The 14,314-nt window shown below is 46.0% G+C and overlaps 1 protein-coding gene across 3 annotated transcripts in view; it reads left to right on the top strand.

Annotated features, from left to right (window-relative positions):
• DENND5A (DENN domain containing 5A) overlaps window positions 1–14,314 on the top strand; it is a 138,716-nt gene continuing 124,402 nt past the window's right edge. For 2 of the 3 annotated variants that reach the window (XM_017891440.1, XM_017891437.1), the window contains exon 1: window positions 1–195. In XM_017891440.1, the coding sequence (XP_017746929.1) occupies window positions 90–195 (106 nt within the window). In that variant the 5' untranslated portion in view covers window positions 1–89. The remainder of the gene's footprint in view (window positions 196–14,314) is intronic. The other variant, XR_001889067.1, reaches the window with a different exon arrangement.

Below are 14,314 nucleotides of genomic sequence, written 5' to 3'. Positions count from 1 at the left end.
GAGGGGGGGCCTGAGGGCGGGGGGCGGGCGCCTGGGTTGCGGGGCTCCGTGCAGCTCCGCACGGCCCGGCCCGTCTCGGCCCCGGCGCCATGAGCTGCGGCGGCGGAGGGGGCTCGGCGCCCAGTCGCTTCGCCGACTACTTTGTCATCTGCGGACTGGACACCGAGACCGGGCTGGAGCCGGACGAGCTGTCGGGTGAGTGCGCGCAGAGCCCGGGGCCGCTTTCCCGCGCCCGCTGTGGTCAGGGACCCAGGAAGAAACCTCCCTTTAGCCCCGCTTTGTCCCGGGAGCCGGGCGAGTGTCGGCCGGGAGGACCAGGGCGGGCGCGGGCGAAGGGGGCGTTGGGCTGGAGGGGGTAAACGGATGAGGGGCCCTGAGCCATAAGGGGTCCAAACCTACGGCCCGCTGCGCTGTGGCCACGTCTTCGGCGACCAGAAAGAGGGAGGGTTGTGTGTTCTCAGTTTGGTGGAGGTTGAGTGACTTCGTTTAAAATAAAGGAAAGCTTGTCCTCCAGCACCCATTAGAGAGGGAAGGCTTCCCACGTCCTAGTGAAAGTAAGTTCCACCCAGACTTTAAAAAAAGGAAAACAAAAACTTGGTGAGTTTATCTGGCCACTTCCCAAGAAGCCTGTGATACCAGTTCCTCAAAACCGTTATAACCCAGCCCTCAGCTGGGCCCCCTGAGTTTTCCTACAGATTACAGCTCTGCACGTCTGGATGGGACATGAAGCAATAAAGTGAACTTGGGCGGCACCAAGAAGAGTGGGAACTCCCTTAGCCCTGGAAACGGCTTGTATCCCGGGGCCATGCCTTTTTTGAAAAGTAATTTATGTCCTTTATGAGGCCAAAGGCGTTTGTGAATAAAAGGGTAGCAGCATTCTAGTTGGAGAGGCATGGTGTGTTGTGATGCGTCTTAAGTCATCTTTCAAAGGGAAAGTGATGAGGGGAGTCAAAGATGGGGCCCTGACTAGATTTGGCACTTATTGCAGAAGGCGTGAAAATTACAGTCCCCGTGACTTTTCCACTGCACTGTCATTGGAATCTTTGAATTGTAACAGTTTTGAAAATAAGTTTTTGTCTGGAGTTTACAGTTAGTGGGTTTCAAGTGGGTGGAAGTTTGTCGAGTTGTACTTTAAGGTTATGTGATCCTGATGAGGGAAACCCCTTTTCACTTTTCTGTCTCTAAGGTTTCTCTCTCGAAAGTGATTATCCTGTTGACTAATCTTGCTTTGCTTCAACGATGACAAGACAGTTTTGTTTTTGGTCACCAGAAAAAGTCCAGTGTTTCTTACGAAAAAAAATTAGGCGGGGCGCAGTGGCTCACCACCCGGCAGCTGACGGGTAATCCCAGCACTTTGGGAGGCCGAGGGGGGCGGATCACCTGAGGTCAGGAGTTCGAGACCAATTTGACCAACATGGTGAAACCCGTGTCTCTACTAAAAATACAAAAATTATCTGGGCGTCGTGGCGTGTGCCTGTAATCCCAGCTACTCGGGAGGCTGAGGTAGGAGGATCGCTTTAACCCAGGAGGCGGAGGTTGCAATGAGCTGAGATTGCGCCACTACACTCCAGTCTGGGTGATTGCGCCACTATACTCCAGTCTGGGTGATAGAACGAGACTCTGGGAAAAAAGAAAAAAAAAGAAAAAAGCGTGATAAATTCATGCTTTAACAAAGTTAGAAAAAAATAAGCTATTTCCTCAATAGCAGGTAGAGAAAATATGAAACAGTAATATAATTAATATTAGGCTTTTTGTTGGGGTAGTTTTATTGTTTCTAATTTACTTTAAAAAAATTTTAATTTTAGGCCGGGCGCAGTGGCTCACGTCTGTAATCCCAGCACTTTGGGAGGCCTAGGTGGGCAGATCAGGAGGTCAGGAGATTGCGACTACCCTGGCTAACACGGTGAAACCCCGTCTCTACTAAAAATACAAAAAATTAGCCGGGCATGGTGGCGGACGCCTGTAGTCCCAGCTGCTCGGGGGGGCTGAGGCAGCAGAATGGCGTGAACTCGGGAGGCGGAGCTCACAGTGAGCTTGTGCCACTGCACTCTAGCCTGGGAGACAGAGCAAGACTCCGTCTCAAAAAATAAAATAAATAAATAAATAAATAAATAAATAAGTTTTAATTTTGATGGGTACATAATAATTGTTCAAGTTCATCTTTTAAGGTCTTCAAATTCTTATAGTACAGACGTTTTCATCTTTTCCTACGTGGTAGGTATGTGACTTTGATGTAACTTTTGGAATTCGGTTCAAGGTATTGGTGTTGGAAGGGACCTCAGAGAGGAAAATGAGGCCTAGGAAGGACAGTGGGACCTGCATAGACTAGTTAATTGCTTGGTCCAGTGCTCTTCTCATGACATTAAACTGCATCTCATTGGCCTGGCTGGAGGTCTTTAGAAAACACTAACATGTTGAGAAATATTAAAAACAACATAATTCTTCTCAATAAAAGAAACTTTAAGGTGGTGGAATAAACTTTTTTTTTTTAATGCTGTGCTTTTGGGTGTCAAATTGTATGAACACTTGGTTTGAGAAGATAGAATGTTTTGTGAATGATAGAGCATAAGAATGAAGCTGGGAAGTTAAAGCGAGAGCATGAGTTTGGGGTAACATTCCTGCCCTGCTATTGACTATCTCTGTGATTGGGAGCAAGTTAGAGATAACCCTGTCAGGGTCCTCATCTATAAAAAAAGAATGTAAATAAAATAATCTCATCAAGTAGACCTTCAAAATGTTTAAAAACTGTCTTTCAACGTTTCATTAAAGAGAAATGTTACTCTCTTTTAATGAGTATGTGTTAATTATCTGGCTTTTTGGCAAGCTAAAATTATGTCCCTGTGAAAGTTTATTGGGATAATAAAGAAAGGGGGATGAGTTGTATAAAATGTGTAAAGAAGGGTATTTTCTGTTTTTTTTTTTAAATGTGGTTGCAGTAGTGGAATGCTGAGACCACATTTCCAATAGGTGGCCTTTGTTAGAGTATGCAATGTTGAAAGGATTTTTGCCCCCCCTTCATTTCATTTCTGGTGGGTTGGTAGGGGAATCTGAGCTATCCAGAGGGGGAATCTTTTTTTTTGAGACACATCTCACTCTGTTGCCCTGGCTGGAGTGCAGTACTGCAATATTGGCTCACTGAAACCTCCGTCTCCCAGGTTCAAGCAATTCTTCTGCCTTAGCTTCCCAAGTAGCTGGGATTATGAGCTGCGCGCGCCACCACGTCCAGCTAATTTTTGTATCTTTAGTAGAGATGGGGTTTCACCATGTTGGCCAGGCTGGTCTCGAATTCCTGACCAAGTGATCTGCCCACCTCGGCCTCCCAAAATGCTAGGATTACAGGCATGAACCACCACTCCCAGAGGGAATCTTTGAATAAAACAAAACAGAATACAAATAGCAGGTTCTTCCTGAGACTCTCCAGGGTGCATTTTCTCTCTTCAGCCTGCCTTGTAGCTCCCAAACTGATGATATTGTACTCAGTGAAACTACAGGAAATTGTAATTTGTACCCAGGTTCTCCAAGAAGGTATTGAGGAGTCTCTAAGAAGGTGCACTCCACACAATTAACTTACATAGCTCAGGTAGCATCTACATTCTTAAAAAGTGAGCCCAGAATAAGCAAATCAAAGATGCTCAGTGTTCCTTCTTGTTTTGTGGAGAAAGGTTAAGATTCATTCCTCTCTGTCTGCAACAAATAAACATGGAGGCTGGGCGCAGTAGCTCATACCTGTAATCCCAGTACTTCGGGAGGCTGAGGTGGGTGAATTGCTTGAGCCCAGGAGTTTGAGACCAGCCTGGGCAGCATGGCAAGACCCTGTCTCTACAGAAATACAAAAAATTAGCTGGGTGTGGTGGCGTGTGCCTGTGGTCCCAGCTGCTGATTGTGACACTGCACTCCAGCCTGAGCGACAGAGTGAGACCCTGTCTCAAATAAACAAATGCACCTGAAGAAAAATAAAAATAAAAAACCCCAAATAAGCATAGAGCTTGCTGTGTTTATTATAGATTGAGATAATTGGATTTTATAGGAATCTCTTCCTGTCACCTCTTTCCCTTTCTTGCAGACTCAGCATGTAGGCAAGTAAAGTAGAGTTGTTTTTTGTGCAAGGAATTGAGGAGGGTGTGAAAATTTTGTTTTCTGGTTGAGGAAGCTCTTTGGGCTGGAAGAAGAAGAAAGTAATCTGTGAGCAAAGCACAAATTTAGCCACCTTGAGGATATGGCATCTGCTTGTTGGCTTTTTGAACTTGTCAGTTAGGTAAGCAAATCTGGAAGAATTGCTTCTGATTTATGTTTTCCATTATTTTTGGCACATCCTAAGTGGAGAGGCAGATGGTAGTGTTCAGTTTATTTTTCTACCTCTGATGGGCGAATGTCCTGGTGAATCTTCTTTTTCTTTGTTTCTTATGGTCACCACTAGGTGACCCCAGGAGAAGGCTTTACTGTGAAATGGGGTTCATGAGTTTATTTTCCTTGTCTCTGCTTAAGAATTAAGGTTCCTGGCCGGGCATGGTGGCTCAAGCCTGTAATCCCAGCACTTTGGGAGGCCGAGACGGGCGGATCACGAGGTCAGGAGATCGAGACCATCCTGGCTAACACGGTGAAACCCCGTCTCTACTAAAATACAAAAAATTAGCCGGGCGAGGTGGCGGGCGCCTGTGGTCCCAGCTACTCCGGAGGCTGAGGCAGGAGAATGGCGTGAACCCGGGAGGCGGAGCTTGCAGTGAGCTGAGATCTGGCCACTGCACTCCAGCCTGGGCGACAGAGCAAGACTCCGTCTCAAAAAAAAAAAAAAAAAAAAAAAAAAAAAGAATTAAGGTTCCTGAATGCTTGTGACCTATTTCTTACCTTGGAATCTGTAAGTTCCTCTGAACTGATCTGCACCTAGCATTGAGATATAAGTATCCTAGGTTCTTTCATCTGGTACTCCAATTTTCCCAGGCTCTATGCAGAGGCTCTTGCCAGGAATTGAAGAGAAGTGGCTAGGATAAGGATAGATGGGAAACTGGCCAGTGTCCTATATGAACTTACTTAAAAAATTGAGACTACACTGTAATAGTCTCTCTTTTTTTTTTCTTTTGAGACGGAGTCTCGCTCTTTTTGCCCAGGCTGGAGTGCAGTGGCGTGATCTTAGCTCACTGCAACCTGTGCCTCTCCCGTTCAAGTGATTCTGAGCCTCAGCCTCCCGAGTAGCTGGGACCACAGGTGTGCACCAGAGACAGGGTTTCGCCATGTTGGTCAGGCTCGTCTCAAACTCCATACCTCAGGTGACCCACCTGCATTGGCCTCCCAGAGTATTGGAATTACAGGTGTGAGCCACTTCACCTGGCCTGAAATAGTCTCTTAATGTCACCTTTAGAAGAGAAAGGGTCCTGGTACAGCAGCTCACCCTGTAATTCCAGCACTCTGGGAGGCTGAGGCAGGAGGATTGCTTGGGTCCAGGAGTTTGAGATCACCTTGGCCAATGTAGCAAGACCCTGTTTTTTTTGTTGTTTTTTTTTCTGAGATGGAGTCTCACTCTGTCGCCCAGGCTGGAGTACAGTGGCACGATCTCGGCTCACTGCAAACTCTGCCTCCCGGGTTCACGCCATTCTCCTGCCTCAGCCTCCCAAGTAGCTGGGACTACAGGCGTCCGCCACCACGCCTGGCTAAGTTTTTTGTATTTTTTTTTTTTTTTTTGGTAGAGATGGGGTTTCACCGTGTTATGGTCTCAATCGGATGGTCTCGATCTCCTGACCTCGTGATCCGCCCACCTCAGCCTCCCAAAGTGCTGAGATTACAGGCGTGAGCCACTGTGCCTGGCCTGTTGTTTATTTTTTTGAGATGGAGTTTCGCTCTTGTTGCCCAGGCTGGAGTGTAATGGCACGATCTCGGCTCACTGCAACCTCTACCTCCCGGGCTCAAGCAGTTCTCCTGCCTCAGCCTCTCAAATAGCTGAGATTACAGGCATGTGCCACCTTGTCTGGCTAATTTTGTATTTTAGTAGAGATGGGGTTTCATCATGTTGGTCAGAGTTGTCTTGAACTCCTGACCTCAAGTGATCTGCCTGCCTCAGCCTCCCAAAGTCCTGGGATTACAGGCATGAGCCACTGTGCCCAGCCTAATATCCTGTTTTTATAAAAAATAAAANTTTTTTTTTTTTTTTTGGTAGAGATGGGGTTTCACCGTGTTATGGTCTCAATCGGATGGTCTCGATCTCCTGACCTCGTGATCCGCCCACCTCAGCCTCCCAAAGTGCTGAGATTACAGGCGTGAGCCACTGTGCCTGGCCTGTTGTTTATTTTTTTGAGATGGAGTTTCGCTCTTGTTGCCCAGGCTGGAGTGTAATGGCACGATCTCGGCTCACTGCAACCTCTACCTCCCGGGCTCAAGCAGTTCTCCTGCCTCAGCCTCTCAAATAGCTGAGATTACAGGCATGTGCCACCTTGTCTGGCTAATTTTGTATTTTAGTAGAGATGGGGTTTCATCATGTTGGTCAGAGTTGTCTTGAACTCCTGACCTCAAGTGATCTGCCTGCCTCAGCCTCCCAAAGTCCTGGGATTACAGGCATGAGCCACTGTGCCCAGCCTAATATCCTGTTTTATAAAAAATAAAATAATTAAGAAAGAGAAAAGGTGACCGTCTAGGAAAGCTAGAGGACTAGTCAGATTGTCCTCCTCCTTAACTGTATCAAGCAGTGAAATTTGAACTTCAAAATTATTGAACGTTAAGCATGAAAGCATCCTTAGCAATTATATAACCTTCTGATTTTACAGGTGAGGAAACTGAGGCCCTGAGAAAGTGGAATAATATTTGTCTCCCTTGCCACATTTCATTCTGCTACTTGAGTGATATTTTGCATGCTTTGCAGACCTTTGATGAGTGGTGGAGGTGGGGGGAACAAGCAAAAAATTTGTCTGGCAGGGCAGGAACAGACATTACGGTAGTTTTTTTTCTAGTCCAGGTTTCTGTTTCATGTTAAGAAAGAATACTGTGTGTGCAATAGTAAGACTTGGAACCAACTCAAATGTCCATCAGTAATAGACTACATCAAGAAAATGGCACATATACACACCATGGAATACTGTGCAGCCATAAAAAAGGATGAGTTCATGTCCTTTGCAGGGACATGGATGAAGCTGGAAACTGTCATTCTCAGCAAACTATCACAAGAACAGAAAACCAAACACCGCATGTTCTCACTCATAAGTGGGAGTTGAACAATGAGAACACATGGGCATAGGGAGGGGAACATCACACACTGGGGCCTGTTGGGGGGTGGGGGACTAGGGGAGGGATAACATTAGGAGAAATACCTAATGTAGGTGACGGGTTGATAGGTGCAGCAAACCACCATGCCACGTGTACACCTATGTAACAAAACTGTATGTTCTGCACATGTACCCCAGAACTTAAAGTATAATTAAAAAAGAAAAAAGAAAGAATACTGTGTGTGGACTGGGTATGGTGTCTCATGCTTATAATCCCAGCACTTTGGGAGGCCGAGGTGGGTGGATCACTTGAGGTCAGGAATTTCAGGTTTTAGATCAGCCTGGCCAACATGGTGGAACCCCATCTCTACTAACGATACAAAAGTTAGCCGGGGCTGGTGCCACACACCTATAATCCCAGCTACTTGGGAGGCTGAGGCAAGAGAATCGCTTGAATCTGGGAGGCAGAGGCTGCAGTGAGCCGAGGTGGTGCCACTGCACTCCGGCCTGGGCGACAAAGTGAGACTTTGTCTCCAAAAAAAGAATACTGTGTGTGATTATCATTAAGGATATCTTTTTTTTTTTTTTTTGAGACAGAGTCTGTCTCTGTTGCCCAGGCTGGAGTAGTGCAGTGGCACAATCATGACTCACTGCCACCTCGGCCTCCCAGGCCCATAGCTTTATTGCTTTGTCTTTTGTTCCAATTTCACATTTAAAGAAGCATTGAGGGCCAGACATGGTCGCTTACGCCTATAATCCCAGCACTTTGGGAGGCCGAGTTGAGACCAGCCTGGCCAACCTGGTGAAACCCTGTCTCTACTAAAAATACAAAAATTAGCCGGGCATGGTGGTGGGTGCCTATAATCCCAGCTACTCAGGAGGCTGACACAGGAGAATCGCTTGAACTGGGAGGCAGAGGTTGAAGTGAGCCGAGATGGCACCACTGCACTCCAGCCTAAGTGACTTGGTCTCAAAAAAAAAAAAAGAAAAAGAAGCATTGACATGAATAGAACAAAGAACTCCAGTATATCTCTTAACCAGATTCAATGATTGTTAACATTTTGCCCCATTTGCTTTATCATTTATATGTGTGTCCATATATAAACAATTTTATTGACATATAATTCATATACCATACAGTTCACTTATTTAATTCAGTGATTTTTAATTTATTCACAGTTTTACAATCACACTACAATCAGTTTTGAAATGTGTATTAATCACTCTCCCCTGAAAAGTTACTCCTCATTTTCTCCCAACCCTCTAACCCTGAACCCTAGGCAACCACTCATCTACTTTCTATCTCTATAGATTTGCCTGTTTTTGACATTTCATATACATGGAGTAATATGTATGGTCTCTTGTTACTGGCTTCTTTCATTTAGCATAATGTTTTCAAGGTTCACTTATGTTGTAGCATGTATCGGTATGTCATTCCTCTTTATGCTGGAATAATGTGCCATGGTATGAATATACAACATTTTATGTATTTATCCATTAGTGGAAGGACATTGGATTGTTTTCTTTCTTTCTTTCTTTCTTTTTTTTTTTCTGAGACACAGTTTCACTCTTGTTGCTCAGGCTGGAGTGTAGTGGTGCGATCTTGGCTCACTGCAACCTCCGTCTACCAGGGTGAAGCAATTCTACTGCCTCAGTCTCCCGAGTAGCTGGGATTACAGGCATGTGTCACCACGCCCAGCTAATTTTTGTATTTTTAGTACAGACGGGGTTTCACCACGTTGGCCAGGCTGGTCTTGAACTCCTGATCTCGTGATCCACTCGCCTTGGCCTCCTAAAGTGCTGGGATTACAGGCATGAGCCACCGTGCCTGGCCTTCATTTTTTGATTGTTATGAATAATGCTATGAACATTTGTGTACACTTCTTTTTTTGTGTGTGGGCCTGTGTTTTCATTTCTCTTTGCTGAATACTTAGGAATGAAATTACTGGGTCATCTGGTAACTCTGTTTAACCCTTTTTTTTTTTGAATTTTTTTTTGAATTTTTTTTTTTTTTTTATGAGATGGGGTTTTGCTGTGTCGCTCAGGCTGGAGTGCAATGGGACGATCTTGGCTTATTGCAACCACTGCCTCCCGGGTTCAGGCCATTCTCCTTCCTCAGCCTCTCAAGTAGCTGGGATTACAGGCGCCCGTCACCATGCCTGGATAATTTTTTTTTTTTTTAGGACAGAGTCTCACTCTGTCGCCCAGGCTGGAGTGCAGTGGCGCGATCTTGGCTCACTGCAACCTCTGCCTCCCAGGTTCAAGCAATTCTCCCGCCTTAGCCTCCCAAGTAGCTGGGACTGCAGGTACACACCACTATGCCCAGCTAATTTTTGTATTTTGTACTAGAGGCAGGGTTTCACCATATTGGACGGGCTGGTCTTGAACTCCTGACCACGTGATCCACCTGCCTTGGCCTTCCAAAGTGCTGGAATTACAGGCGTGAGCCACCGCGCTGGCCAATTTTTGTATTTTTAGTAGAAATGGGGTTTTACCATGTTGGCCAGGCTGGTCTCAAACTCCTGACCTCAGGTGATACTCACCTGCCTCGGCCTCCCGAAGTGCTGGGATTACAGGTAAGAACCACCGCACCTGGCAGCCCGACTAATTTTTAATGTTTTTGTAAAGATGAGGTCTCACCATCTTGCCCAGGCAGGTCTTAAACAACTTGAAGAGCGATACTCCTGACTCAGCCTCCCAAAGTGCTGAGATTACAGGCGTGAGCCCCTGTGCCCGGCCTGTGTTTAACCTTTTGAGAGACTGACTGCCAGTCTGTTTTCCAAAACAGCTGCACCAGTGTACATTTCTAATAACAGTGTATGAGAATTCCACTTTGTTCATATCCTTACCAATACTTATCTATTTGTTTATAGCCATCTTAGTGGCTGTTAAGTTGTATCTCATGGTTTTAATTTGCATATCTCGGAAGACAAAGACTTTTATTTTTATTTATTTTATTATTTTATTTTATTTATTATTTTTTGAGACGGAGTCTTGTTTTGTGGCCCAGGCTGGAGTGCAGTAGAACGATCTTGGCTCACTGCAACCTCTGCTTCCCGGGTTCAAGCGATTCTCATGCCTCAGCCTCCGGAGTAGCTGGGATTACATGCGCCTGCCATCACGCCCAGCTAATTTTTGTATTTTTAGTAGAGACGGGGTTTCACCACATTGCCCAGGCTGGTCTCGAAATCTTGACCTCATGATCTACCCTCCTCAGCCTCCCAAAGGGCTGGGATTACAGGTGTGAACCACCGCGCCTTGCCGACTAAGACTTTTAAATAAGACTTCTTATTTCAAAGAGAAAAGGATACCCCTCCCCAGAGATGAAGTAGCTATAAAAAGTTTGATAAGCCAGTTTCAAACTAGGAGTCCATATGGACTAAACTTAATTTTCATCTTCCTCTACCAGGCTGGTTGATTCTGGGCAGATTCTTGGGGTCATTTTATAAAGGCATCTCTGCTCTGAAGCCCAGATTACTAGCTGCAGCAAAACTCAAAATCTTATGGCTTATCTCAGACATCTGTGGATGCTTCCAGAAGTCAAGGCTACTGAAGTACAGAAAGAGTTCTTAAGTTAGGTTATGTGTTTTCTTTTTTTTAGGTAGAACAAGTAAGAAGTCAGGAGAGATGAGACCCACACAGAAAACAATTACAGAGTAGCCCAAGGCAGTTAAAATACAAGCTAAATTTCTGTATATATACATATTTTGAGATGTGGTCTGGCTTAACAAAGCCAGACCCAGGCTGGGGTACAGTGGACAATCATACCTTACTTCCTCAGCGTTTCTGAGCTCGAATTTCTGAGCTCAAGGGATCCTCCTACCTTAGCCTCTTGAGTACTTGGGACTATAGGCATGTGTCACCACACCTGGCTCATTGTTTTTTTTTTTTTTTGACACAGAGTTTTGCTCTTATTGCCCAGGCTGGAATGGAATGGCATGATCTCGGCTCACTGCAACCTCTGCCTCCTGGGTTCAAGTGATTCTCCAGCCTCAGCTTCCTGAGTAGCTGGGATTACAGGCATGCACCACCATGCCTGGCTAATTTTGTATTCTTAGTAGAGATGGGGTTTCTCCATGCTGGTCAGGCTGGTCTTGAACTCCTGACCTCAGATGATCAGCCCGCCTTGGCCTCCCAAAATGCTGGGATTACAGGTGTGAGCCACTGCACCCATTGTTGTTTTTTTGAGACAGGGTCTCACCCTGTTGCCCAGGCCGAAGTGCAGTGGTGCGATCATGGTTTACTACAACCTCGACCTCCTGGGCTCAAGTAATCCTCCCACCTCGGCCTCCCAAAGTGCTGGGATTATTGGTATGAGCCACCGCACCTGGCTGTCCACCTAATTATTATATTTTTTTTTGTAGAGATGGGTTCTCACCATCTTGCCCAGGCTGGTCTTAAACAACTTCAACAGTGATACTCCCGACTCAGCCTCCCAAATTGCTGGGATTATAGACGTGAACCACTGTGCCTGGCTGAGACTGTATATTCTAAGAAGATAAGAGAACCCTGTTTGACTCCATCAGGCAGGGAGGATCATATTGAAATTAGTTGATTTTACTTTAGTAATATTGGGGCCCTGCAATTCTCTTCTTAGAAGGAAATCCTGCGTCACAGTGTTTGGTGCTTAAATCAAATTCTCTTAGAGCCTGCTCAGCCCTTCCTTCCTAGGTTAAAAATAAAGTTTTCTTTGCCTAAAGCCTCCTTTGGTAACACCCTTTTCCAGTCCTACATCCTTTTATAAGCTTGTTTTTTGGCTGTCTTTGTTGGAAGGCGTATTGGACTTGGCTCAGCTTCTACATTTCTGTTGTGGCCAGGTGTGGTAGCTCATGCCTGTAATCCCAGCACTTTGAGAGGTGGAGTCGGGGAGGATGGCTTTAGGCCAGGAGCTTGAGACCATCCTGGGCAACATGGCGAGACTCAGTCTCTACAGAAAATAGAAGAATTAGCCTGGTGTAGTGGTGTATGTCTGTGGTTCCAGCTACTTGGGATGCTGAGGTTGGAGGATCAGCTGAGTCCAGGGAGGTCCAGACTGTGGTGAGTCATGATTGTGCCACTGCACTCCAGCTTGGGCAATAGGGTGAGACCCTGACTCAAAAAAAAAAAAAAAAAAAAAAAGATTCCTGTTGCTATCCCTGAGTTTGTATTACTGTCAGGTAGTCTTAGAGGTCTCTCAGGAACCTGGGTACACATGAAGGAACCTATACTTGGTATGTTTTAGGTTCCTGCTGGAGATGGCCTAATATCCAGTGAGAAAGAGGCTTGCCTTTCAGAAGCTGGTGACTTCCTTGTGGAATTCAGGTTTTTTTGTTTTGTTTTGTTTTGTTTTTGAGGTGGAGCCTTACTCTGTCGCCCAGGCTGGAATGCAATGGTGTGATCTCGGCTACTGCAACCTCCGCCTCCGAGGTTCAAGGGATTCTCCTGCCTCAGCCTCCTGAGTAGCTGGGACTATGTGCAAGCGCCACCACACCTGGCTAATTTTTGTATTTTTAGTAAAGACGATTTCACCATGTTGGCCAGGCTGGTCTTGAACTCCTGACCTCAGGTGATCCACCCACCGCTGCCTCCCAAAATGCTGGAATTACAGGCATGAGCCACTGCGCCCGGTCAAATTCAGTAATTAAACACAGGCTATTACTGCCAGATTTTTAGATTTAGTTCTTTCTTTTTTTTTTTTTTTTTTTTTTTTTTTTGTGGCAGAGTCTCGCTCTGTCACCCAGGCTGGAGTGCAGTGGTGTAATCTTGGCTCACTGCAACCTCCGCCTCCCAGGTTCAAGCGATTCTCCTGCCTCAGCCTCCTGAGTAGCTGGGACTACAGGCGCCTGCTACTATGCCCAGCTAAGTTTTGTGTTTTTAGTAGACATGGGGTTTCACCATGTTAGCCAGAATGGTCTTGATCTCTTGACCTTGTGATCCGCCCGCCTCGGCCTCCGAAAGTGCTGAGATTACAGGGGTGAGCCACTGCACCTGGCCAGATTTAGTTCTTAGAAGTTATTAAGTGAAGCAGGTATTAGTCAAATGCCATATTCCAAATCTTCTGTGGTTGCTGATTTTGGTTTGGTGTACGTAGAACCCTGGGCTGAGTCTTATGAGTGGTAGAATCCTGGCATGGCAGAAAATGAGAGTATGTGCCAGATGTCAAGTTGTTTTCAGTATGCCTCCAGGGGATCAGATATAACTCAGGAAGTAAGATGGCAATAAGTATAATTTAGACCATTGTGTTTCTCAAATATTGTACTTTCTTTGATATTTGCTTGTTGTCATACATGGAGTCTCTTGTAGAGCTTCCTGTTAAAGAGAACCAGGTTAGTAATTTTTTATTTTATTTTATTTTATTTTATTTTTTATTTTTTATTTTTTTTGAGACGGAGTCTTGCTCTGCTGCCCAGGCTGGAGTGCAGTGGCGCGATCTCAGCTCACTGCAAGCTCCGCCTCCCGGGTTCACGCCATTCTCCTGCCTCAGCCTCCTGAGTAGCTGGAACTGCAGGCGCCTGCCACTATGCCTGGCTAATTTTTTTGTATTTTTAGTAGAGATAGGGTTTCACCATGTTAGCCAGGATGGTCTCGATCTCCTGACCTCGTGATCCGCCCGCCTCGGCCTCCCAAAGTGCTGGGATTACAGGCGTGAGCTACCGCGCCCGGCCTATTTTATTTATTTTTATTTTTTTTGAGGCAAGGTCTTGCTGTGTCACCCAGGCTAGAGTGCAGTGGCGCGATCTCGGCTCACTGCAAACTCCGCCTCCCGGGTTCAAGCAGTTCTTCTGCCTCAGCCTCCCCAGTAGCTGGGATTACAGGCTCCCACCACCGCGCCCAGCGAAGTTTTGTATGTTTTAGTAGAGATGGGATTTCACTATCTTGGCCAGGCTGGTCTTGAACTCCTGACCTCATGATCCACCTGCCTTGGCCTCCCAAAGTGCTGGGGTAATTTTTTATTTTTTATTTATTTTTATTTTTATTTTTTTTTGAGACGGAGCCTTGCTCTGTCACCCAGGCTGCGGTGCAGTGGCCGGATCTCAGCTCACTGCAAGCTCCGCCTCCCGGGTTCACGCCATTCTCCTGCCTCAGCCTCCCGAGTAGCTGGGACTACAGGCGCCCGCCACCTCGCCCGGCTAGTTTTTTGTATTTTT

The sequence above is a fragment of the Rhinopithecus bieti genome, unplaced genomic scaffold (genome assembly GCF_001698545.2).
Source record: "Rhinopithecus bieti isolate Rb0 unplaced genomic scaffold, ASM169854v2 scaffold_20891, whole genome shotgun sequence".
Taxonomy (NCBI): domain Eukaryota; kingdom Metazoa; phylum Chordata; class Mammalia; order Primates; family Cercopithecidae; genus Rhinopithecus; species Rhinopithecus bieti.
The sequence above is the reverse complement of the archived record's forward strand: the minus strand, read 5'-3'. Positions and strand labels throughout refer to the sequence as shown.